Source organism: Hordeum vulgare, chromosome 7H (assembly GCF_904849725.1).
Source record: "Hordeum vulgare subsp. vulgare chromosome 7H, MorexV3_pseudomolecules_assembly, whole genome shotgun sequence".
NCBI lineage: Eukaryota > Viridiplantae > Streptophyta > Magnoliopsida > Poales > Poaceae > Hordeum > Hordeum vulgare.
In genome coordinates this window covers 617,484,589-617,511,374 of record NC_058524.1, presented here as the reverse complement: position 1 = coordinate 617,511,374, position 26,786 = coordinate 617,484,589, and the positions used below count along the sequence as shown (strand labels likewise).

General features: G+C 44.0%; 1 protein-coding gene across 1 annotated transcript; it reads left to right on the top strand.

Moving 5' to 3' along the window:
• The first annotated feature begins 17,608 nt into the window (after positions 1–17,608).
• On the top strand, positions 17,609–18,871 carry LOC123410347 (probable glutathione S-transferase GSTF1). The gene is made up of 3 exons (XM_045103278.1): positions 17,609–17,832; positions 18,035–18,083; positions 18,258–18,871. Exons 1-3 carry the CDS (start codon positions 17,674–17,676, stop codon positions 18,701–18,703), a joined length of 654 nt encoding a protein of 217 aa, XP_044959213.1. The 5' UTR covers positions 17,609–17,673; the 3' UTR covers positions 18,704–18,871.
• The last annotated feature ends 7,915 nt before the right edge of the window (positions 18,872–26,786 follow it).

Genomic DNA, 26,786 nt, shown 5'->3' with positions numbered 1-26,786 from the left:
AACGTTCGGAACAACCGACCGTTCAATGTCGGTTGCTTCAGTCTCAGCGTCCAGACAAAAATCTGCCAAGAAAAGACAAGCAGAAAGTAAGCGCAGAATAAACTCCAAAGACAAGAAGCACTCGGCAAAAAGCTTACCACCGAGCAGTGCAATCATTTTCCTTGCCCAGTCGCTGACGTACTTCTCCTGCAAAATGCACCGACTGTTCATCAACTTCATCTGACCCATCAGTTCAGTTCTTTGCTTGCCCATTTTCTCAATTTCGGCCACCAATGCCTTGTTGGTCTCCCAGGACTCCTCCAAAGACTTCTCTCGGTCAGCAAGAGCCCCCTTCACACCAGCCAAGTCATTCACAGCCGCCTCCAATTCCGCAGCAAGCTGAACCTTTTCAGCCTTCAGAGCATTGTACGCGGGTCCCATTTCGCAAGTCTTCTACCAAATAAGCGCAAAGGGAAGATCAGACGCATTCAACAAGGAAAGCAAACAAAACAATCAAAGTTCTTCAGACCCCTGCCGATGCAAGCACTCGATAGCGGTCTCGGGGACTACACCCAGTGGGTTCACTAAGAGTGACCCCACTGGCATGAAGCTCGAATAGGTCGGCCCTATTGAGCTCCATGACAAACAGGCAAATCTACGAGAATGATATTACCCGACCTGAGTAACACTACTCTCATGGACTACATCCAGTGGATGCACTCCGAGTGCCCCCACTGGTAATATTCGGGCAGACCAGCTCTAATCTGCTCAGATAACAGGAAATACATATAAAGACAACTGCCGGTGCAAGCACTCGATAGAAGTCTCGGGGACTACAACCACTGGGTTCACTCTGAGTGAACCCACTGCAAAATACTGTATCCGAGTATATCACTTAAACCCCCAGTGGGTTACAAGAGGAAAGTAAACACTTACTAGAGCACTTACTCGGATATCGTCCCAGAGCTCCAAGCTTCTCTTGTACAAAGACGCGATGGAGTCGTACGCTCCCTTGGTATCACCCACCATCAAATCCACCTGCACCATGGCCTCCTTGGCGGCTCCCACTTGGTCTTCCGGGAGGCGTCGGGCGTCGTACTGGACGGTCGACGGACCTGGCATGACAGAAGACTCCTTGGGCATCCCAAGCCCCGCTCCAGTCGGTTCCGCCGCGAGGGGCATCGCCTCAGTCGACGGCATCGTCCCGGTCGGCGGCGCGTCCATGGTGGGAGCAGCAGCAGATAGAACAACCTCAAGGACAGGCGCCAAAGTTGGCCCTGACCCCCTTTGGTCGTCCCCCTCCAGATGAATCACCTCCGAAGGAAGCCCGACTGAACAACACGAGATTACAGAAAAAGGGCAAGATTAAAGACAGCACTCGCGAAACAATAATATAAACTCTCGGAGTCGCGACAACGTACCTTGCTGGGATGTGGCAGCGTTTTCCGTATCCATGGGATCATCGTCCCGGCGCGGCTGAGAGGTGCCGGAGGTAGCAGCTCTGTCGAGTAAAATCCACTCGACGGATAAGCATGAGTTCAACCAGATACTGAAGCAAGATGGGAGAACAAGACACTTACGCTGAGGCAACTGGAACAACGATCCTCATCCGAGGCAAAGCTTTCCGAGGCTTGGGCCCGCTGGGTTTTGCCACCTTGGATGGCTGTTCCGTGAGCTCGGCAGCAGCGTCCCTAGTCCTCTTCACGCTCCGAGCACTCGGAGCCACTGGAGAGGCTGGCGGAGCCGCAGGTTCGTGACGGCGCTTAGTTCGAGGTTCTGATGGTGGAGGTGGCGAGCTCTGCTCCCCAACCTCTTCCTCCTCCTCCTCCGTCTCCTCGCTGTCGGAGACGTACTCGGCGCTGTCCACGCTGCCCTCCTGGCTGTCCTCCTCTTCCTCAGCTGGATTCCCGTTCGAGACGGGAGAATGCCAGTTGGTCCACTCCTGCACAAAATACAGTCGACAACGCCAGACGTCAGGCGGCAGCACAAGAAAAGCAATAAATCTAAGAAGATTGAAAGCACTCGACAAGATGCGCTCACCTCATTCGGAGGAGCGTTGTCGGCGCGGAAGGGCCTCACTCGTCGGGCTCCTTGGGGGTTGTCGCATGCGCCTGTGATGCCGCGGACCCACGCTGCCACCGTCTCCCTGGTCACGCACTCTGGGTGAGTCCGAGTGGAATCCTCAGGCCCCACATAGTGCCACATGGCGTGGTGTCGGGCTTGCAGCGGCTGGATGAGCCGACCCAGAAAAGTCTCCAGCAAGTCCGTGTCGGTGACTCCCTTGCGGACGACGGCTATCAGCGCGTCGAGCAGAGGCTGGATCTGGATCTTTTCCAACTTTGAGAGCGCAAGTTGCCTGGGAGGGGCCGGACGGTCTAAGCTAAAGGGCGGCAACCCAGTCGCAGCATTCGGACAAGCTATGTCCTGGCAGTAGAACCAGGTCAACTGTCAGTTCCTAACTGACTCGGACAACTGGAGAGGAGGGTAGCTACTCTTTGTTTTGTTCTGGAAGCCTAAGCCCCCGCAGAGCTGGAGGAGATGGGTTTTATTGTCCGACTGGCTAAGCTTTTTGACAGTCTGGGACCTAGCAGAGAAGATGTACTTGAAGAGCCCCCAATGGGGGGGCATCCAATAAAGCACTCGCACAGGGTGACGAATGTGGCAAGATGGGCTATCGCGTTTGGAGGAAAATGATGGAGCTGCGCCCCGAAGTGATTCATAATACCTCTGAAGGGGTGGGGAGGCAAGGAGAAGCCCCTGTACACGTGGCTGAGCATCAAGACGCGCTCTCCCTCCTGCGGCGCCGGCTCCGTCTCGCCCTCCGCTGGCAGCCTCCACGACTTGTTGGCAATCATGCCTTGCTTCACCAGCTCCAGCAAGTCGTCCGCCGTCACCGTGGAGGGGAGGAAATCCCCCTGGATCCAACCCGCCGGCAGTGCCCGCTGTCGCCGCTGAGCAGGGGCCGCCGCCTTCTTCTTCTTCTTTTGCGACTCGAGCTTGCTGGTCTGTCCCTTCATCATGGTGAAGGCGACAGATCCGGCGAGGAAGAGAGGAAGGAGGAGGCTTGGAGCGCGCAGGGAGCTACGGGAAGAGCGGAGCGAATGCGAGTAACCAGAGCAGCGCAACAAGAAACCCCCGCCGGAGAGGCTTAAATAAGCTTCCGACTGGGTCACTAACAGGTGGTCCCGAAATCTTATCCCCCGACCGGCTGCTGCCATGTTAGTGGAGAAGATAACGGCGCGGTAATCGAGGCGGCAGAAACTACTCGATGGCGATGTCGACATCCCCGCTGAGCGCGCGGCAAACGAAATTTGAGGATCCCAGAAAATCCGCCGCTGTCAGTTTGACCAGTCAAATCGAAAGATTCCGCGAAGCACTCGGTCCCTGACGGTTCGTTTCACTGGTATATTCACTCGGATCACTGGTCGAAAGGATAAAATGGATCGAGGCAAACAACGCCAAAGTCACATCCATACCAGTCGGATCCGTACTCCAGGCACCACTTCGTCATTCCAACCCCGATCCATTCGGGGACTAATGATGGGGTTATAGTCCGAGGGTAGGGTCATAGGCCTGCCCTATAGGTCCTACCCAAGGACTACCCTTCATAGAGGGCAAGGCCCTTAGACAGTTCCGAGTGAACTAAGGACCTCCCATCATCCAGTCGGTGACGAGCATTCAGAAGCATATTTATCGTACCAACTGAATTCCACTATGTACATCGTAACCTCCCAGGAGGGCAACGGTCATACGTTTTCATACACCATTATTAGCATTTAAGACATACGTTACCTGTAACGTAGGCATTTATTCGCCACTATTCCACCCCTGTCCACCGGGCCGTTGTGGAGGGCAGCGCACTCTATATAAGCCGTTCTTCCCCACTGGTGCAGGGGTTGGCATTTACTGTAATCCTATATTCCACTCGACACTAAGCTTCCAAGAGCACTGAGACGTAGGGCTTTTACCTTCACCGTAGAGGGGCCTGAACTCATACAACCTCGCCGTAGCTAAGGCTCTGCCCATCCTTTCGTACCCTACACATCTACTGTCAGACTTATACCCACGACACAATGGGAGTATCAGTTTAATGTCTAAACTTGTAAAATACATAAAAGTAATGCTATAACTTGTCTGCCCGATACATATACGGTGCCTTCGCACGTATACCGCCGTATATGCTGTCTATGCGGCGTGACAGCTGGTGGCTGGCCCACATGTCAGTGGGTGTAAGCGTCAAGTGAAATGCATGAAGTTTTTTTTTTTGCAGAAAACCGTTCGCGGATTAGTTAAATGTTATAAATAAGTCTTTGCTATATATGCTAATAGAGGTGAAAAAATAAAATGTGTGAGCTTTTAGGTGAATAGAATACGTCATTGAATGGATATCCAACATGCTATCTTCAGACCACACGGACTAACAGTAAGTAATTTATGTACAACAGTTAGTTTGAAACTTATATAGTTAACATATCACTTTACAATTTTCATTTTGTTCTTCCTAAGTTACTGTTTTTTATTATATGTAAAATTTCCCATATATAAATACAATAATTGTCAATATGCGATTGTTGTCCATTTAACTCATTTTTCTATGTTTATTATTGTGTAGTTTAAAGGGTTATGTGGATTTAAATAGTTCAATGTATTTTATAAAATATTGTTTAATTATTTTTGTATCTTCAGACCACAAGCACATACAATTATTTTGTATCTTACTAATTGTATTTTTTAAATATATGATTGTTAAACCAACAACATTGTATTTTGAAAACTATTCAATGGATATCAATAATTATTGTGTGCAAATAATATATTTTATAAATGCGTTAAAATATATTTGTAGAAATTTAATAATAATTTTACACAATATTTTTTTAATAGATGTTGTAATTTTCCAGAATGCATGACGAATTATTTTGCAAAAACACGTTTACAATTTCTTAATACAGTGAGAGTTTTTGAAATATGTTGATATTTTTAAAATATACTAACATTTTTTAAGTTTATGGCATGTAATATGTTGAATAGCTCTTTGTTTTTCAAATGTGAGAATTTCGTAATATTCTTTTGAACATCTATTCTAAACAACTATTCTTGCCGTAGTGGTTATAACACCGTGCATGTTGTGCGCCTATTTACTACGTTTGAACCTTGCCAGCGCATCCTTTTCTTCTTATTATTATTTCATCCCATGTGCTGACATGCAGACCTATACTTGACATGTGGGATCAATGCAGTTCGGCATATTTAGATAAAATGTGAGGGACTTTTTCAAAATTTATATTATGTACAGAGAGTTTTTTTGTAAAACAACCATCACGCTCGTCTCACAGCTACCGACATGTGGGCCAACGCCACGCTGGCACGCCATGTGGGCACTTTGGGTGTCCCTGAATACGGACAAAGGCATCGTATTTAAACGCTCGGACAAGTTATTAAAAACATGCAGTTGCAGTCAAGGGCGACACTTGTAATTGCGTTCCTAGCGACATACATGTAAGTGCTCCTCTTGACAAAGCACCATAGAGTTGTAGTTATGTTAAAGACATGCAATTGCAGGTCAGGGGCGACACTTGCACTTGCCTACCTAGTGGCATACATCCAACCGGGCTTCCCTGACAAAACACCACTGGGTTGTAGTCGTGGTGAAGGCATGCAATTACAATCAGGGCCGACACTTACAATTACGGGCCTGGTGGCATATATGTAACTACACCTCTCCCCCAAAAAGACTACATAGTTGTAGTTTGTTGAAAGCATGTAATTGTAGTCGTCCAGGGGGGGCACGTGAAGTTGCGTGCCTAGTGGCATACGTGCAACTGCATCCACCTCAACAAAACACCACAGAGTTGCAGTCGCATACAAGACATGTAGTTGCATTCGAAGACGACACTTTTAGTTGCGTGCCTAATGGAGGACATGCAATTAATTACCCTAACCCCGAAAAACATCACTAAGTTTCAATCACGTTGAAGACATGTACTTGCAGTCAGAGCCACACTTGTAGTTGAATGCATACTGGCATACATGCAACTACCCCTCCTAACAAAACACCACATATTTGCAGTCACGTTGAAGACATGTAATTGAAGTTGAGGGCGACACTTGTAGTTGTGTGACTAGTGGCATACGTGTAACTTCCCTTCCCCGATAAAACACCACTAAGTTGCAATCATGTGAAGACATGTAGTTGCAGTCGGGGGCAACATTTGCAGTTGTGTGCCTAGTGTCATACATGCTACCACCTCGAACCTCGACAAAACACAAAGACATGCAGTTGCAGTCGGGGGTAACACTTGCGCTTGCATGTCTAGTGGCATACATGCAACTACCCCTCCCCGACCAAACACCTCATAGTTTGCACTCGCATTTAAAGACATGCAATTGTAGTCAGGCGATATTTGCAGTTGCTTGCATACTACCAAACATGAAGTTGCCCCCTCCCCGAATAAAACACTATGGAGTTTGGTCGAGGAGGGGGGGGGGGGGTACAGCGACACTTATAATTACTTTTAACCAATAGTATTGTAACCCTTGCAATTGCATGTCGAAAGGTGGACATAGAACTACAATAAAAATACATTTCTCCACAAAGGGGATGGTTCGTCTTCATTTTCTCGTGCGATGTGGCAGTAATAAAAAGAATAAAAAGAACATACAACTTGTAGTGTTGTAGGGTGTATGCACACGTTTTACACATACATTTATGAAAGCATCCACCGATAAAATACAAAGGGACCAAACATATATCCAAAGCGCACCCGCACACTGGTGCAAAAGCCCAAAGCCTAACAACAAAATACAAAAAAAATGATACAAAAACCCACATGCCGGTAACACACTCATGCCTCCTCAAAACAAGAATCAGCACACATATCAGATGAGAAACAATAACACCCTCTTGGAGGAAACACAAAAGTTGGCGCGATCCATGCGACAATGAAGAACTTATATGTGCATTAGATAATACTTCCTCCGTCCTAAAATAAGTGACTCAAAATTGTACTAAAGTTAGTACAAAGTTAAGTCACTTATTTTGGGACGGAGGGAGTATTCATCTAGAATTAGCATAATATTATTTTTTGGAACCTTCTTTCTCCAGAATATATAACTACGAATATAAGTTAAAAACTATACTAAATGGCAAAAAAATTACACAAGGAAAAGAAAAGAAATAGAAACAGCAAAAAAAGACAAAACACCAAAAACAGCACTGCTCAGCCGCTCACACCATGGGTCTGTCCCATGTACACTCCAACCCATAACGTCAAGACAAAAAAAACGAAATTGGGCCTAAAACACACCGGAATAGCAGGACACTGGAACTACGACGAATCTAAAGGCTGCAGTGATCCAACGGAGTAGGGCGTGTCTGAGACTTCGCTAATTCTCAATCGACTGAGATTAAATGCAGCCGTAAGAAAAAAAAGTGTCACAGTGATAATATGATTCTTACTGCATGAAACAGAAAGAATCAGAAGAATGATTTTTTTTGCATGGCAAAAGAATGCAATTATCATCCTGAAAAAAAAACATGCAATTATATACGAACCTATCATGCCCACAGTATTACTTAATAACATCTTGTGATATTAGTATACTCATTTAAGAAGAAATAAAATAAATAAATAATGACACAATTTATATATTTTTTATAATATGAAAGAATAAGCATATAATAGTGGTATTTTGCATTAACTAATGAATATTTCCATTGGTATTGCCTGTAGAAAATAAACAAAATGAATTAGTGACATTGGTATTACAATAATGATGGTTTCAAAAAATAATGAATTAGTGACACTGGTATTGCCATTTAAGGAAAAATAAAATTAGAAAACAACTAAATAATTAATGCCAATATTTGCACAATTTACATATAAATTACGCCTTATCAAATATGAAATAATAAGCATATAAAAGTGGAATTACATTGGTATTAAACTTTCAAAAAAGGAATGAAATAACATAAAAACTAAAACTAAATCAAAATAATAAAGTTTTATAGGGAAGAATGAATTAGCGGTATTGGTATTACCCTTAAGGAATAAAGAAAATGGAAAATAATAAAAAAAGAAAAGTTGAAAAAAATTGCACATAGTTTACACATAATTTTTAGTTTTTAAAGGAGTTACTTAGTGGCTCTGGTATTACCCTTAAAAAGAAAATTAAATAAGAAGTAGAACAAAAATAAAAATAAAAACAACAAATAAAGTGTTCTATGACATAATGGATTAATGGCATTGACATTTAAATATATTTAAAAAATGAAATAAAACGTGCACACAACATTGCCCTGAAATTGCAATTTTTGTGATATTCAAGGAATACATATTTAATAGTGAAACTTATGCAATATAGTATAATCTACACACATAGTATTTACATGTATACATTAACACTCAATCAACCTCCAAAAATACACCTATTGTAAAAAAGAAAGCAGGACCAAAAATGAGGAAAGAAAAAACAAAAGCAAATATGCACATGAAAACATAAACAAAAATATGTGTTGTATAGTACTTATGTGTATACTTACATACACTAAATTTTAAAAAAAATAAGAATGTAACAAAGAATGAAGTAGTGGCACTGGTATTACTTTCAGAAAGAATGTAAAATAATATTGATAAGATTAAATGGAGTTTTTAAAGAATGAGTTACTTGGTGGGATTGGTATTACGTTCAAAGGGAAGAACATTAAATCAAAACTAAAATATGTTTCTAAGATGGAATGGATTAATGGCATTGGTAATACCCTTTAGGAAAAAACTTGCACACAACATTGCATTTTTTTGGAAGATCCAACAAATTGCTGGCTTCAATTAGAATTAGCAGAAAGCAGCGAAAGAACAACACGGGGAGGATCCTAAGATCAAAGAAAATAAGAAAAAAAAAACAACCCTATTGGCCGCAGAGCAGCACAACACTCACGCGACAGATCGTCATCCACCCACAACAAGACAACACAACTATGATTCAAGCAGAGAATTACGAAGACTAGGCAAGTCTGGCATCACAGAAGATCGACGAACGAATCACCTGTAGCCCATCATCGTACGCCACGAGGGCCCCACACCACAGCTTCGAGTTCACAGCAACAAGCGGCCAAGGAAATCCCTTAGACACGCCAGAGAAGAACCGACCACCACGACCAATGATATCCCCTTGACAATGTTCACCACCTTCATCATTGCCACATAAGCGAGACGTACACAACCAAGTAGCACGAATGACATCCCTACCTATCACTTCTACCTCCAGACAGGAAGAAGCTTCTGGAATGATGCCCCAAGAGGTGCGACGCACGCCGCCATCATCGTCCGATCCCAGGGGATCAAGGATCTCCACCGATCTTCCTTGCGCACTGGAGCACCCACACCGCCTCAATGATACCTTCAAGAAGGAAGCGACTGCCCAAGAGCATCGCTGTCATTTGCCACGACCACTTATTGGCAATCTTGTTTGATGTTTGTGTACAAGGGGAATAAATGGCGGGTTTTGCGAGCTCCCTTGCAAGCGTGTCACCTATGTGGGCCGTCGAATTTTGCGTGAAGATCCGCACTAACCCGTTATCTTCACCTTTGTAGAAATTTCTCTCATTTGTTTCTCCAGAATCTAAACAACACAACATATAAAGTGCAACGGAAAAAAATCGCCGTGAGGACATTTTGCTGCACATGGAGATACAATATTACTCTCCATTTTCGTGAAATCATGAAGATTTTTTCAAAAACTCGTGCATATATTAAAAAGTGTGAATATTTTTCAAATTCGTGAACACTTTTGCAAAATTTTGTGCATTTTCTAAAATGAAGAACAATTTTTTAATTAATGAACATTTTATGCTATTTGGATTTTTCTAAATTTCGAACATTTTTTAAACTATTTTACTAAATTAGCGAACACTTCTACAATAGATGACCATTTTAAAAAAAATATTGGTGGAACTATTTTTGAAATTCGTAATTATTTTTTTGTTTTGATGAACATATTTCTGATTGTACGAGCATTTTTGGAAATGCATGATCATTTTTTGAATTAACGAACATTTTATGAATGAATAAACTATTTTTTAAGTCATGAAAATATTTTGAAGTTTTAGGATATGTTTCCATTCATGAACATTTTTTGAACTGACGAAATTTTATTCAATTTAATTTCATATTTTCTAATGCAATAACTTCAAAGAAATTATGAACAATATTTGATTTCCCAAACATTTTTTTTTTAATTTCGAACATTTTTTGAATAATCAATCCTTTACCTAGAAAATCACAAATATTTTTTCAATTCACAAACATTTCTGATTTATTAAACATTTTGTTTCAAACTTATCATTTTATTTTAATGGTAAGAACTTTTTTAATTCCCAAATTATTTAAAGGATAGAAAAAACAAAATGGAAAATAAGAAGATAAAATAAAACTTGAAATCTAGGAAACAGGCCGGCATGATATGGGTCAGCCCATACTGCAGGGCCGCGTCTTTTCCCAGCACGCAGTGTGTAGTATAGGAGGTCCCTACATGGACCGGCCTAGTCAGGGAATTTCCCTATGTGAAACTATTTTTGTCATTTATAGGTGATATTACTGGTTGGTATATGTGATAGTATAGTCACAGCCCTTATTTTATGGGAATTGTTTACACCCGGCGTGCCGGCCGAGTCTTCCGCCGGTCGCGCGCGGGACATGGGATTCACTTTTAATCAAGTGGTCCTCGTTCATCCATCCAGCCCATGTGCAACAGACTCTTTCCTAGCCACATATCCAGTACCTTATCCATCCACCAACCACTCTTCTTCCTCCTCCAACTCTTCTCCTGGCCATTGAAAAAGCTTCGAGAGCATGGAATGAAAAGTTTCAATCCATGTGAAAAAGCTTCAACCATTGAAAAAGCTTCATGTCCACGACCATGTCCGACCAGTTCGACCGCGAGATGCGCCCCCGCAGATCCCGGCCCACGATGCTGCAACCTTGACATAAAATGCTACAACCGTTGATGAAAAAAGCTACAACCATACATATAAAAAGCTACAAACGGTCATTGCCATGGCAGAATGCTGTAACCGTTGACCTAAAATGCTTCAACCGTTGATGAAAAAAGTTGCAACTGAAACAATAGAGAGCGCATTAATCGAGCGCTGCTAAAAGATAATAGTTGCAACCCTTTACAGAAAAGCTTCGACCGCAGAGGAAAAAAGTTCCAACCATTGGAAAAGAAAGCTACAACCATACACTACACAATCAGAAAAGTTGCAACCGTTCTAGAAAAAGCTTCAGCCGTATGTGTGAAAAGCTTCAACGAGCGACGACCAGGGGAAAATGTTTTGACCGCCGCAGCCTCTCCTACAAGCAACGAGCTTGACAACAACACAAGTACCGACGAGCGGCTCTGACGAGCACGCTGGCGAGCGCGCCGACGAGCGGCTCCGGCGAACGGCTCTGACAAGCGCGCCGACGAGCAGCTCCAGAGAGCGGTTCCGACGAGCATGCTGGCTTGCACGCCGACGAGCGGCTCCAACGAGCGTGCTGGCGAGCACGCCGACGAGCAAGCTAGCGGAAGGCGGTGAGAGCGAGGAGGAGATTTTTTTTTCTTTTTTTTTTCTGAATCGAACGGTTACATGTGCATGTATCCGCTGGGGCATTGACCGGCGCCGGCACATAGCGTTGCCCTTATTTTATTGGTTGGTGTAAGAGGTAGCCTTACAACGACACGAGTAGCATCAGTACTACTCCGAGCAGCATTACATGCAATATGCACACAATGTAATTCATGTTTGATGCATGGCCATTATTGCTAGGATATAGGTACCGGCTAGCTACATGCATTCGCAGGGGCCCAGACCGGAATGGGACTTCCACACTGTTGGCCTGGTGGGCAATCTAGCTGGGTCAACATGTGACCATTCTTCTCTGGTCTCGCCGCCACAAGCTGAAGATCTGGTGCGCACCCGCAGAATGATTGCCGGTCAACGATATAGCATTCCCGTGAGTATCCAGGCGGACAGTCGTCCGGCCTGGAGTTGGGAAAGAGGCGGCCGGCGTCAACGGTGCCTTGAAGCGCCAGCATCAGCGCTAGCACCATGATGGTAGCAACACTCATCTTTGTTGAGGACATGGCGGGCTAGTAGCTAGTAGTTGGTCGCCCTCTTCAGGTTAATTTATGGACATCATTTCCCTTGTGTAGTTGTGGTGTGTGTCCTCAGGCCGTATCAACTTATAGTTCCATAGGTCTGCTTGGCCGTTGGCGGCGATGATAGATGGACGCTATCAGAAATGAAAAAGGAAATGGTTTGATAGATTCCTCATTAGCGTTAACGTGCAAATCATCGCATATATGAAGCATGCACTCTACTCCCTCCGTACCTAAATATAAGTCTTTTAAGATATTTCACTAGGTGTCTACATACGAAACAAAATGAATGAATCTATACCTTTAAGTATGTCTATATACATCTATATGTAGTCCATTAGTGAAACCTTTAAAAGGACTTATATTTAGGAAGGAAGGGAGTAGATCCGTCTACGTGTACGTAGTGCTAGCGCACAAGGGAAAAGATAGCTAGTGCAACTGACATGCATTTCATCGTCGTCATAAAGTGTGAAAGGCACCAGGGTATGCAGCACTCTAGATCTATATATATGTGTGTAGGTATACGTAGTGCTAGCGTGCAAGTTAACAAGCAATGCAATTTGTCATGTATTTAATCGGCACTGACACACAAAACACCACACCGATATAGAAAGATAGACTTGTGTATACGTGTACTTCGTACTTTTCTTTTGCGAGATCGTGTACTTCGTCTTACCTATAAGTCCGCTCCTGTTTAGGTGGCGTAGATTGTTTTCCCAGCAAAACATAATTTGTTGGAAGTGTTACAAATCTGGCGCAGATAGTTTCCCCCAGAAAACAAAATTAGGCGGTAATGTCTCGAAATCGGAAGTACAATTTCCTGGTTAATTAGCCCTTCACTCCCTAGATCTTTCCCAACTTCCCATACTCATTATCCTTCCTGCAGTTTGTTTTATTCGCTAGCCCTGTAACTGAGAATGGTCTGAGGTCAAATTTTTAATACATAAGGTGAGTTATTTACCCAAAAAGCACCACATTTGGTGCTAGGTATCAACTTAGGCCCTGTTTGTAACCACTCAAATCATGTAATTCAGTTTTTATAATTTATACTCTTTTTAAATAAGACATATTATGTTATAGATTATAAAAACTAGATGAACAGTGATACTCCACAAGTTTAGGCGATCGCGACAGTATTTTACCCTAATTTATTGGTTCGACACAAGTGGAGCCAAAGAGTATTTATTGGCCTTAAAAATTAAGTTGTTAATTCAACCGTACCTGGCATATCTCTGTGCAGCAAGGATTTAGTAGCACGGGAAATAGTAATAGTGATAGTAGCAGTTTTAGTAGCAAAAGTAACAATAGCAATTTAGTAGCAAGTGTGGCAGTAGCAGCAACAGTAGTAACTTAGCAAGATTCAGTATATGAAAAGCGTAGGCACGTGGATCGGTGATGGATAATGATTTAGATGATGTTGACCATGTAACAGTTACACACTAGGGTGACACAGAACTAGCCCCAGTTCATCAATATAATGAAGGCATGTATTCTGTATATAGTCATATGTGCTTGCGATAAAAACTTGCATGACATCTTTTGTCCTACCCTCCCGTGACAACGGGGTCCTATTGGAAACTAAGAGATATGAAGGCCTCCTTTTAATAGAGAACCAGAACAAAGCATTAACACATGATGAATACATGAACTTCTCAAACTACGGCAATCACCGGAAAGAGTCCCAATTTCGGTCACCTTGGGGATGCGGATCATGACACGTAATAGGTGACTACGACTTCCAAGATAGGATCGAAAACACTCTTATATTCATGAAAACATAATAGACTCAGATCTGAAATCATGACACTTGGGCCCTAGTAACAACCATTAAGTATAGCAAAGTCATACCAACATCAATCTCCGAACATAGTGAACACTAGGGATCAAGCCGTATCAAACTTAACTCGATTACGTGATCAATCTCAACTAATCTCACCACCGTCCAGCAAGCCTACAGAGGAATTACTCACTCCCGGTGGTGAGCATCATGGTGCTGTTGATGGAGAAGGGTTGGTGATGATGACGGCGATGAATCCCACTCTTTGAAGCCCAAAACGGACTCCAAATCAGCCATTCGGAGGAAGAACACGAGGTGGCGGCTGCTCCGTCTCGTGACACGTGATGAAATCATCTCTCCTCTTTTTTTCTCCGTGAATAGGAATTTATAGGACTCGAAATAGGGTCGGAGGAGCCACAGAGGCCCCACAAGCCATCAGGGCACGACCAGGGCCTGGGTCGCGCCCTGTTGGCTTGTGCCCCCCGGCACACCTCCTCCAACATGTCTTCGCTCCATAATTCATTATAATTCCCGAAAAAATTCAAAAAAAGTTTCGTCCAATTCTGAGAACTTTTATTTCTGCACAAAAATAACACCAAAGTAGTTCTGCTGAAAAGAGCGTCAGTCCAGGTTAGTTTCATTCAAATCATGCAAATTAGAGTCTAAAACAAGAGAAAAAGTGTTTGGAAAAGTCAATACGTTGGAGACGTGTCAACTCCCCAAGCTTAGCTCATTGCTTGTCCTCAAGCAATTCAGTTGATAAAATGGAAGAGATAAAGAAAACTTTTATGAACTCTTTTGTTCTTGTTGTTGTATATATGCTTAGCTAGTGTTCAGATTTTCAGCATAAATCATAAGTAACCATATTCATGATAACAATTAAACATCATATGCGCACATGGCAATACATAAGATATCTCATATGCCAATGATTTATCAAAACAATCATGATATAATATGGTGACATGGTATCTCGCTAGCCCTTTCTGAGACCGCAAAACATAAATGCAGAGGACCTCTGAGGTTCAAGCAACGACTAAACATTATAATTCAGAGTAGGAAAGATCTAGTCATGCTCAAATCCAACATTAACTAGACTCAATGCATAAGAATGACAATAGTACTCTCTGGTGTGGTACGGTAAGTAAGAAGGTGACGACTCAGCATAAAAATAAATGGATAGGCCCTTCATAGAGGAAAGCATTGATTTGCACAGGTGCCAGAGCTCAAGGTTAAAAACAGGGACGGAATTGTATTTTTGGGGTGGTGTGCTTTTCATGTCAACGTTGCGATGGATTTTTTAATATCTTCCATGTTAATCACATTATTAACGGTTCCCAAACAGAATTAAAATTTTACTCCCCCTCCACCATTCAAACACACTCCATGGCTAGCCGAATCCACAGGTACCATCCAAAGAGTCAACTTTCTAGGGGGAGTTCTTGTTTATTTATTTTTGTATTATGCAGGAATGGGCATCCTTTTACCAGCCTCTTTCGTGTAATGACAAGTGAATAAACACTCATCTTTGAGAATAACCTACTTAGGATGGAAGATAATGACCGCCCCATCGCTCCATGAGCGGTACAAGCACACAAAATAGATATTTATTTGAATATTAGAGATGGCACAAGAAAATTTACTTGGAACTGTAGGGTAATACCCTATATGGGTAGGTATGGTGGACTCATGTGGAACAACTTAATTTTAGGAGTTTGGATGCACAAGCAGCATTCCCGCTTCGTAGAGGTGAATGCTAGCAATAGATTGAGAAGTGACCAGGTAGAGAGCGAAAACGGTCATAATCATGCATTGTGAATAATTAACATTGGACATTAGCATGGCTAAGATATGAACACTCTGAATTTAAACATCATGAAGAATGAATTGGTTTTTAATCAAGTACATGTATGCACATGGGTAAGTCAAGCTGCTCGAATTACTCAGAGAGAAATACCATATTACCATACCACATCATGTTGACTCATAATATAAATCATTATCTACTCCTAGCTATTTAAGCATGGCATGAGAAACTATAATGTATAATTATCATCATAAACGCGTTCATTCATAATATACTGAATCAAGATTGAACGAGCTAAACATATTTACAAAAACGGAAAATAAGAAGAGTCCATACCAGCTTCCTTTGCCACGATCACTTCATCAAATATCATCATTATTGCCTTTCACTTGCACGATCGAATGATATGATAATAATAATAATAGTGCGAGTGCATCGTAGACTAAGCTGGAATCTGCGAGACAATTTAAACAAAGGAGAAGACAAGGTAATTATGGCTCTTTTTGTTAGATTCACATTTGTGCATAAGAGAGTCACTCAACATTTTCATTGGTCTTCTTCCTTCAACGACTCAAGGAAAAGAAAAGAAGTTCAGAGAAACACATTGAAATATTTTTCCGGAGTAAACTTAATGGAAGATTGCTCAAATATTCAACAAAAATGTCATAAAGAACGTACACATACCGCAGTGTCGTCCTTTCGATCTCCCATCTTACCACCTTTCCTTTATCACCAATTACTCCCTCCGGTCCTTTTTACTCCGCATATTAGATTTAGGTCAAGTCAAACTTTACAAAGTTTGACCAAGTATATATTGAAAAATATCAAGATCTAAAATACCAAATATACGTATCATGAAACTACCTTTCGTAATGAATCTAACAATATTAATTTGACATTGTGAATGTTGATACATATTTATATAAATTTGGTCAAAGTAGAGATACTTTGACTTTGGACAAAGCTAATATGCAGACTAAAAAGGACCGGAGGGAGTACCTTCTACCAATACATTCCCATTAATTAACCTCTTACATGTTGCTTGTTCATGCTCAACCGCGCACAGCCCCTCCCAATCCCAGTCCCTACGAAGGAGTGCACTAATTTTTGGGCGTAGATGGGATGGGAAGAACTACTGTTTCAGGTGAGGACCGATGATATCCCGTACTTCAATGATAAACTAAAATGTTATTAAAATCTTACGATGATCACTAGACGATGACGAAGAATGTAGCAGTCTTGAAGATGTGATGTCCCCCAATCTGTCAATGCCAGACGGAGGCGAGGGGACCAAAATTTCCCTTGCGGCGGCGGCTGCAACCTTAACAAAACACTAGTGTATGGGAAGCGGCATTTTTCTATGTTTTTCCTTATCTCTGCGAAAGAATGACAAATAGACGCAGAGAGCCCGACTCCTATCCGTCGCTTACCGTGCCGTCTAAAGGCCTCTTTTAGAGGTTGCTGTTTAAAAACTTCTGTCAAATCCATGAACGCTTGTCAAAATCATGAAGTGTTTATTCAAGTTCGTGAAGTTTCTTTTTGAGTTATGAACACTTTTTACATGCGTAAACTTTTCATTCAGTTTTGTGAACTTTCTTTGAATTCATGAACTTTTTTTCTGTTACTTGACCTTTTTCCAAATGCGCATATTTTTGTTAATTCATGATTTCTTTCAAATTCATAAACTTTTTTCCAAATACGCGAACTTGTATTGAAGTCATGATTTTTTTTTTCTAATTCATGAACCTTTTTTTCTAATTCGTGAATTTTTGTACACAAAAACTGTTTTTTGATTTCACCATTAAAAAAAAAGGAGAAAAGGACCCCGTCGACTGCTCAACACACCACCCATACGTGTCTACTGCCTGAACTTTCCACGAGGCGGCTATATAGAAATGCAACTGTTGGTCCAACCGCGACCTTGAGCCGCCAGTTTTGACTTCTGCAATCACCGAATCACGGGAGGGGATCCATGGGGACGGAGGCGAAGGTGAAGGTGTTCGGGCCGGCGAGGTCCACCTGCGTGGCGCGGGTGCTGGTGTGCCTGGAGGAGGTCGGCGCCGAGTACGAGCTGGTGCACGTCCACCTCCTCGCCGGCGACCACAAGGGCCCCGCGCATCTCGCCCGCACCGTACGTTCTCTCCGTCACCTCTTCTTCTTCTGCAGTTCTTCTAGCAGCCGATTGCTTCCCGCCTCGCGCTTTCACTGAGATTTCTCTTTCGACAACGAGTAGGTAGCAAGTAATAACACCTGGCGCGCCTTGCTGAGATTCAGAAAGTCTAGCTAGCCATGCTTAATATGCCTGATTGCTCAGCTCTATATTTGCTTTGCAGCCCTTTGGCCAGGTCCCTGCTTTCCAGGACGGCGATCTGATCCTTTTCGGTGAGAGAACCTCAAACATTTATTCAGATATATATTTCGTATCGACACACAACACAAGGAAAAAGCCTGGAAGAACAACATCTCCATGTAGCCATGGACTGAAGAAATTGCTCTCTAAATAATTATCCAGATTTATATTTCGTATGTTGTGATGTTGGCATGTTGTCATCCCAGAGTCGCGTGCGATTTCGAGGTACGTGCTCCGCAAAGGCGCGTCCGATCTACTCCGAGAGAGCAGCCTCGGCGAGTCGGCGGCGGTGGACGCGTGGCTCGAAGCCGAGTCCCACAACTTCGACAGGGCCATGTCGGCGATCACCTTCCAGTGCTTCGTCGTGCCCATGTTCATGGGCGGGACAGCCGACCAGATGGTCGTCGGGGAGAACCTGGAGAAGCTGAAGGTGGCCCTCAGAGTCTACGAGGAGCGTCTCTCCAGGTACCGGTACCTCGCCGGAGATTTCATCAGCCTGGCGGACCTCAGCCATTGCCCCATGGCTCACTACCTGCTGGCCAGCCCCTGCGCGTCCGTGCTCGATGCGTATCCGTGTGTGAAGGCCTGGGTTGATGGCATTATGGATCGACCCAGCGTGAAGAAGGTCATGGAGCTTATGGATGCGTCGTGAAAAAGAGTCGTGTGGTGTGGGTTTTGTGGGATGGAAGTTATACCGCCCCCTTTTTATAAGTCAAGTTTAACCGAACAAGGCCATAGAGGGTTTCCATCAGGCGTCAAAGTATACCCAATTTATGTGGAAAGATCTTCGGAAATAGTAATCCACACACGTGGCACGAGACAACATGGTTCATACGCCTTTACAATCATCCATCTTGTCACGTAAAAATTCTCATAAGCTGATCGAATCTGAAGAATCTGATTGAATCTCAATAGGATCATCACTATGTTACACCACCAACTTTGTTTAAGCTCTATATATAAGAGTATCTTTAATCAGGCTCTCAAATTCATGCTAACTCCTCGCATTGGCATATTTTAGGGAGTTAACCAAACATAACCGAAGCCTCAAACATATAACTTCTAAACTTTTTGAGGAGTTAAGTCTCAAAAGATCCTTTTTTCCATCAAATTTGAGAGAGCAACGGCACATCTCTCAAATCCCAAGCTTGCTCGTGTTGGGAAAAATGACGGAACCGTCGCCACGACAACCAATTCACATCCCGCCGCTATAAAATATTATGGTGCCTCAGTCAAACCCTAGCTCTTCCTCGTCACCATCCATTTTCACAAAAAAACACCGACAAAATCACCGTTGCCGCGCGCTAGCATCGCTCGAATCACCGCCACTGCTCGATTCATCTGTCGCCCGATTCTCCATGATGAGGCGCTTCCCAGCCACCGCTACGCCTTATTCTTCCAACACATTCCGCAGGTCATCGTGTGAGATTCCGAAGACGTGATGAAGGGGGCGGAGGAGGAACATCCCCACTCCAGTGCCAACTCGTCGAAGGAGAAGGATGAAGGGGGAGGATTATCGTGAATCTCAACATAGACGACAAGCAGGTGCCGAAGATGCCCAGGCTTGCCCCCGATGGCGATGCATCAGGCTCCCGTAGGCCAGCTGTGATAAACTTTAAATATGACTCTGATTAGTGCTTGTTTTAGCGTAATTTAACTCATTTAAACTTTAATTTATCTCTAAAGTAAGTTCTTCTACTTTAATTATGAACTGTGATATTGTGTTATGAACTTCTATGTATAATTATGCATTATGTAGTCTTAATATACATTCAAATTTGAGTTTTGAATGAGGTATATGCACACAATCTGAATTTTAGGAGTTAAATCTGATAGTTCGGCTAGCTTCACACATTTTTAACTCCACATATTTGAGGAGTTAAGGTTTGAAGAGAAATTTGAGGGAAAATCTTTTGCGGGTTCGGTTAGAGATATCCTAATCCTGGCTATTTTAAACTTCACTGCGTTTGTGAGTATGATTTTTGACGTGTCGGTGTTAGGAATAACCACGGCGTCCTAGGATTAGTTTCCGTGTACGAGTCCGTGTAAGTTTCCACGTCAATCACCGAGTAGAATTATGATTAGTTGGCAGCCTAGCTAGCTAATATATATACTCATGTATACCCCTGTGTAGAATTATGATTAGTTGGCAGCCTAGCTAGCTAATATATATACTCATGTATACCCCTGTACTTTGAACCAAGATAAAAGCAATACAATCAAAGGCTCGATACGAGCCTCTGGCAATCAACTCGCGTCAAGTATGTTTTAGCCTCGTGTGTTCTGGCGACTCCATCGAAGCTAGCTAGTCAGGATAAAATCCATCCAGCTACTAGGCTGCTTGTTTGCTCTTTGTGCCGCAGCGTACATACAAGTGTTAGTACTACCTGAAGTATCCATCCACCAGGTAGCCTGCTTGCTTGCTCTTTGTGTGTTGCAGCGTATCAGATCAGCGGATCGCTGCATTGACGACGGATCAGTGCCAACAATTGGTATCAGAGCTTGGTTTATTGGCGTGATCTTCGGAAAGCAATCGAAGGATCATGTCAAACCCGGGCAAGGAGATCGTTGTGGCCGGGAGCTAGAGCACCGATGCCGATGGTTGGGGGGTCGCAATTCCCCCGGCTGGATCGAGAGGACTACGCACTATGGGCGATGAACATGGAGGTCGCGATGGAGGGAGCGGAATTCTGGGAAGCTGTCGATCCCGGCGGCGCCGAGTACGCGAAGGGTGCGGCAAAGTACCGGGCAGATCGGCAGGCGTTAACGGCGATCTACTCCGCCATGCCGAAGGATGTGCTGCAACACCTCGTCGGAAAGAAATCGGCGAAGGAGGCATGGGAGACCATCAAGATCCTGCACCAGGGTCATGAACGTGTCAAGGAAGCACACCTTCAGTCCTTGATGAGAAGCTACGAATGCCTGAAGATGGAGGAAAGCGAGACGGTTGATCAGTTTGCCTCCCGTCTTAAGACCCTCGTCAATGGCATACAGGGCTATGGTTCAACCCTAGAAGAAGTTGCGATCGTCCGACGATTTTTGCGCGCCGCGCCGACACGCTACATCCAGATCATCACGTCGATCAAGCAATGTCTCGACCTAAAGACTCTCACGGTCGAGGATCTCGTCGGAAGGTTCAAGGCCCACGATGAGAGAACTCGTCTCAGTTTCGGCGACGCAAAGGCGAGTGAGCACCTCATGCTGACAAAGGCACAATGGATTGCCCTGTCAAAAGAACAACAAGGCGGATCCACGAGCAGCAGCAAGAAGAAGGGGAAGGGGAAGCAGCGCTCGGCGAGAAAGAACTTCGCCGACTCGGACGACGAGGATGCGCCTGCACCACCGAGGAGGAAGTTTGACATCAGGAAAGTGAGGTGTCATAAGTGTGGCCTCCTCGGTCACTTCAAGGCTGACTGTGAGGAAGCACCGAAGCAACAATCACTCATGGCCGAGGAAGGAGACGATGGAGATATGATGCTGATGTGCGAGCTGGTGGATGAAGAGGATCCACGTGATCATGATCAGCTGGACATGGATCCAGTGAGTGCATATGTACTAGTAAATCCAGGCGAAGTCATGGTGCCAGAAGACCATGATGCACGGAGTGATGGCGTGGTCACGGTAGAACCAGGCGAAGTCATGGCACCAGAGAACCATGACACAGGGCGTGACGGTGTGATCGCACTAGAAGCAGGTGATGTCATGATGCCAGAGAACCATGACACAAGGCGTGACGGTGTGATCACGCTAGAAGCAGGTGATGTCATGACGCTAGAAGCCCATGACACAAGGCGTGATGGTGTGTTCGCACAAGACACGAGCAAAGTTATGATGCCAGAAGTTCATAACACAATACATGATGGTGTGGTCACGTTAAAAGACGATGAAGACGTGTCGCCAGAAGATCGCATCACGCGGCGAGCTGCACTCGGACCAGATGACCACCACACTCGTAGAGCTAGACTCGGATCGGACGACACGACAGAAGAACGTCGGGCGATGCTTGATGTGTCAGCCACGCGCACTGAGTTGAGGGAACGAGGCGCTATGCAAGACGTGCCAGGAATGCTCGTACCAGTCTCTACAAGTGACCTTGCGAGCAAGGAGGCGACCTACGCGTCAACGAATTCATGCATGCAGGTGGATAACACAAAGTTCGAGCGCCATGCAGCAAACTGGCTAGAGGAAGGTGTCCTGGAAATAACGCAAGCAAGGCCGACAGTAGTGGCAGCCACCACAATCGATGGAAGTAGCAACGGCTCAGCCTTTGCATGGCCTTGTGCTGCTTTGAAAGGCGCTGGTGGGACATCTCGAGAAGTACATGCACGTGAAGAAATGCATGACTACGTGGATGGCTCATCTGATGAAAATGCAACCAGCTCGAGAGAGTCCGAAATGCCATAAATGAGAAGTTTGGCAACTTCAGAAGATGTGTCGTTTCTTTCGAAAGCACTGGACACAGAAGAAAGGCCACACGAACCAGGGAAAGCGTTCCAAATAAATTCGGTGAAGATGAAAAGTAAAGGGCAACTATGTTTGCACATCAAGGAACCGGAAAATTTTGAAGAGGCAAATATGGAAGAGTGTTGGAGTTATGCTATGGATGAAGAGTTGAGATTGATCCGAGACAACAAAGTATGGGAGCTCGTGGATCTTCCCAACGGACATAGTGCCATAGAGCTCAAGCGGGTGTACAAAGTCAAGAAGGATGTCGAAGGGAACTTGGTGAAGCATAAAGCAAGACTCGTGGCTAAAGAAAACGTGCAAGAGCAAGGTGTGGAAATCAAAGAAGTGTTTTCTCCAGTTGCAAGGATGTATTCGATGAGGCTACTTATTTCTCTCGCGGCTCAAGAATCTTGGAGGATACATCACATGAATGTGAACTCCGCGTTTTTGACTGGGGAGTTAGAAGAAGAATTGTATGTGAAGCAACCACCGGGATACATCAAACAAGGAGAGGAACACAAGGTATTGAAGCTACACAAGGCGTTGTACGGGCTACGACAAGCTCCTTGGGCATGGAACATCAAGCTTGACAGTACATTGTGTTGGGGAACGTCGCATGGGAAACAAAAAATTTCCTACGCGCACGAAGACCTATCATGGTGATGTCCATCTACGAGAGGGGATGAGTGATCTACGTACCCTTGTAGATCGTACAGCAGAAGCGTTAGTGAGCGCGGTTGATGTAGTGGAACGTCCTCACGTCCCTCGATCCGCCCCGCGAACAATCCCGCGATCAGTCCCACGATCTAGTACCGAACGGACGGCACCTCCGCGTCCAGCACACGTACAGCTCGACGATGATCTCGGCTTTCTTGATCCAGCAAGAGAGACGGATAGGTAGAAGAGTTCTCCGGCAGCGTGACGACGCTCCGGAGGTTGGTGATGACCTTGTCTCAGCAGGGCTCCGCCCGAGCTCCGCAGAAACGCGATCTAGAGGAAAAACCGTGGAGGTATGTGGTCGGGCTGCCGTGGAAAAGTCGTCTCAAATCGGCCCTAAAACCTCCGTATATATAGGTGGGAGGGAGGGGAGGAGGCAGCCTCAAAACCTAAAGGTTTGGCCGAAATTGGAGGTGGAGGAGTCCTACTCCAATCCTACTTGGAGTAGGATTCCACCTTCCCACTTGGAAACTCTTTCCACCTTGTGTTTTTCCTTCTCAAACCTTATGGACCTTAGTGGGAACTTATTCCAGCCCACTAGGGGCTGGTTTATCTCTTCCCATAGCCCATGAGACCCCTTGGGGCGTGACACCCCTCCCGATGGTCCCCGGCACCCCTCCCGGCACTCCCGGTACACTACCGATGAGCCCAAAACTTTTCCGGTAATGCACGAAAACCTTCCGGTAACCAAATGAGGTCATCCTATATATCAATCTTCGTTTCCGGACCATTCCGGAAACCCTCGTGACATCCGTGATCTCATCCGGGACTCCGAACAACATTCGGTAACCAACCATATAACTCAAATACGCATAAAACAACGTCGAACCTTAAGTGTGCAGACCCTGCGGGTTCGAGAACTATGTAGACATGACCCGAGAGACTCCTCGGTCAATATCCAATAGCGGGACCTGGATGCCCATATTGGATCCTACATATTCTACGAAGATCTTATCGTTTGAACCTCAGTGCCAAGGATTCATATAATCCCGTATGTCATTCCCTTTGTCCTTCGGTATGTTACTTGCCCGAGATTCGATCGTTAGTATCCGCATACCTATTTCAATCTCGTTTACCGGCAAGTCTCTTTACTCGTTCCCTAATACAAGATCCCGCAACTTACATTAAGTTACATTGCTTGCAAGGCTTGTGTGTGATGTTGTATTACCGAGTGGGCCCCGAGATACCTCTCCGTCACACGGAGTGACAAATCCCAGTCTCGATCTATACTAACTCAACGAACACCTTCGGAGATACCTGTAGAGCATCTTTATAGTCACCCAGTTACGTTGCGACGTTTGATACACACAAAGCATTCCTCCGGTGTCCGTGAGTTATATGATCTCATGGTCATAGGAACAAATACTTGACACGCAGAAAACAGTAGCAACAAAATGACACGATCAACATGCTACGTCTATTAGTTTGGGTCTAGTCCATCACATGATTCTCCTAATGATGTGATCCCGTTATCAAGTGACAACACTTGCCTATGGCCAGGAAACCTTGACCATCTTTGATCAACGAGCTAGTCAACTAGAGGCTTACTAGGGACAGTGTTTTGTCTATGTATCCACACAAGTATTGTGTTTCCAATCAATACAATTATAGCATGGATAATAAACGATTATCATGAACTAAGAAATATAATAATAACTAATTTATTATTGCCTCTAGGGCATATTTCCAACAGTCTCCCACTTGCACTAGAGTCAATAATCTAGTTCACATCACCATGTGATTCCAACGAATCCAACACCCATATTGTTATGGGGTCTGATCACGTCTTGCTCGTGAGAGAGGTTTTAGTCAACGGTTCTGAAACTTTCAGATTCGTGCGTTATTTACAAATCTTTATGTCATCTTATAGATGCTGCTACTACGTGCTATTCGGAAATGCTCCAAATATCTACTCTACTATACGAATCCGTTTCACTACTCATAGTTATCCGGATTAGTGTCAAATCTTGCATTGACGTAACCCTTTACGACAAACTCTTTAACCACCTCCATAATCGAGAAAAATTCCTTAGTACATTAGTTACTAAGGATAAATTTCGACCGCTGCTAGTGATTCAATCATGGATCACTCTCTGTACCTCTCAACATACTTTGAGACAAGGCACACTTCAGGTGCGGTACACAGCATGGCATACTTTAGATTCTACGGCTAAGGCATAGAAGACGACCTTCGTCTATTCTCTTTATTCTGCCGTGGTCGGGTTTTGAGTCTTACTCAAATTCACACCTCACAACGCAACCAAGAACTCCTTCTTTGCTGGTCTATTTTGAACTCTTTCAAAAACTTGTCAAGGCATGCATCTTGTTGAAACTTCTATTAAGCGCTTTCGATCTATCTCCATAGATCTTTGATGCTCAATGTTCAAGTAGCGTAATCCAGGTACTCCTTTGAAAACTTCTTTCAAACAACCTTGTATGCTTTACAGAAATTCTACATTACTTCTGATCCACAATATGTCAACCACATATACCTATCAGAAATTCTATAGTGCTCCCACTCACTTCTTTGAAATACAAGTTTCTCATAAACCTTGTACAAACCAAAAATCTTTGATCATCTCATCAAAGTGTATATTCCAACTCCGAGATGCTTGCACCAGTCCATTGAAGGATCATTGGAGCTTGCATACTTGCTAGTATCTTTAGGATCGACAAAACCTTCTGGTTGTATCACATACAATGTTTGCTCAAGGAAACCGTCGAGAAAACGATGTTTTGACAGCGTACGTGCAATATTTCATAAATAATGCATCAACAACTAACATAATCCTAACAGACTTTTAGCATCACTACGAGTGAGAAAGTCTCATCATAGTCAACTGTTTGATCTTATCGAAAACATCTTTGCGACAAGTCGAGCTTTTCTTAATAGTGACTTATCACCATCATCGTCTGTCTTCTTTTAAAGATCCATTTTTACTCAATAGTCCTATGACCATCAAGTAGTTCTACCAAAGTCTACACTTTGTTTTCACACATGGATCCTCTCTCGGATTTCATGGCTTCCAGCCATTTGTCGGAATCTGGGCCCACCATCGCTTTCTCCATAACTCGTAGGTTCACTGTTGCTCAACAACATGACCTCCAAGACAGGGTTACCGTACTACTCTGCAGCAGTACGCGACCTTGTCGACCTACGAGGTTTGTAGTAACTTGATTCGAAGCTCAATGATCATCATCATCAGCTTCCACTTCAATTGGTGTAGGCGCCACATGAACAACTTCCTGCGCCCTGCTACACACTGGTTGAAGTGATAGTTCAATAACCTCATCAAGTTCTACTACCCTCCCACTCAATTCTTTCGAGAGAAACCTTTCCTCGAGAAAGGATCCGTTTCTAGAAACAAACACTTTGCTTTCGGATCTGAGATAGGAGATGTACCCAACTGTTTTGGATATCCTATGAAGATGCATTTATCCGCTTTGGGTTCGAGCTTATCAGACTGAAACTTTTTCACATAAGTGTCGAAACCCCAAACTTTCAAGAAACGACAGTTTAGATTTCTCTAAACCTCAGTCTATACTGTGTCATCTCAACGGAAATACGCGGT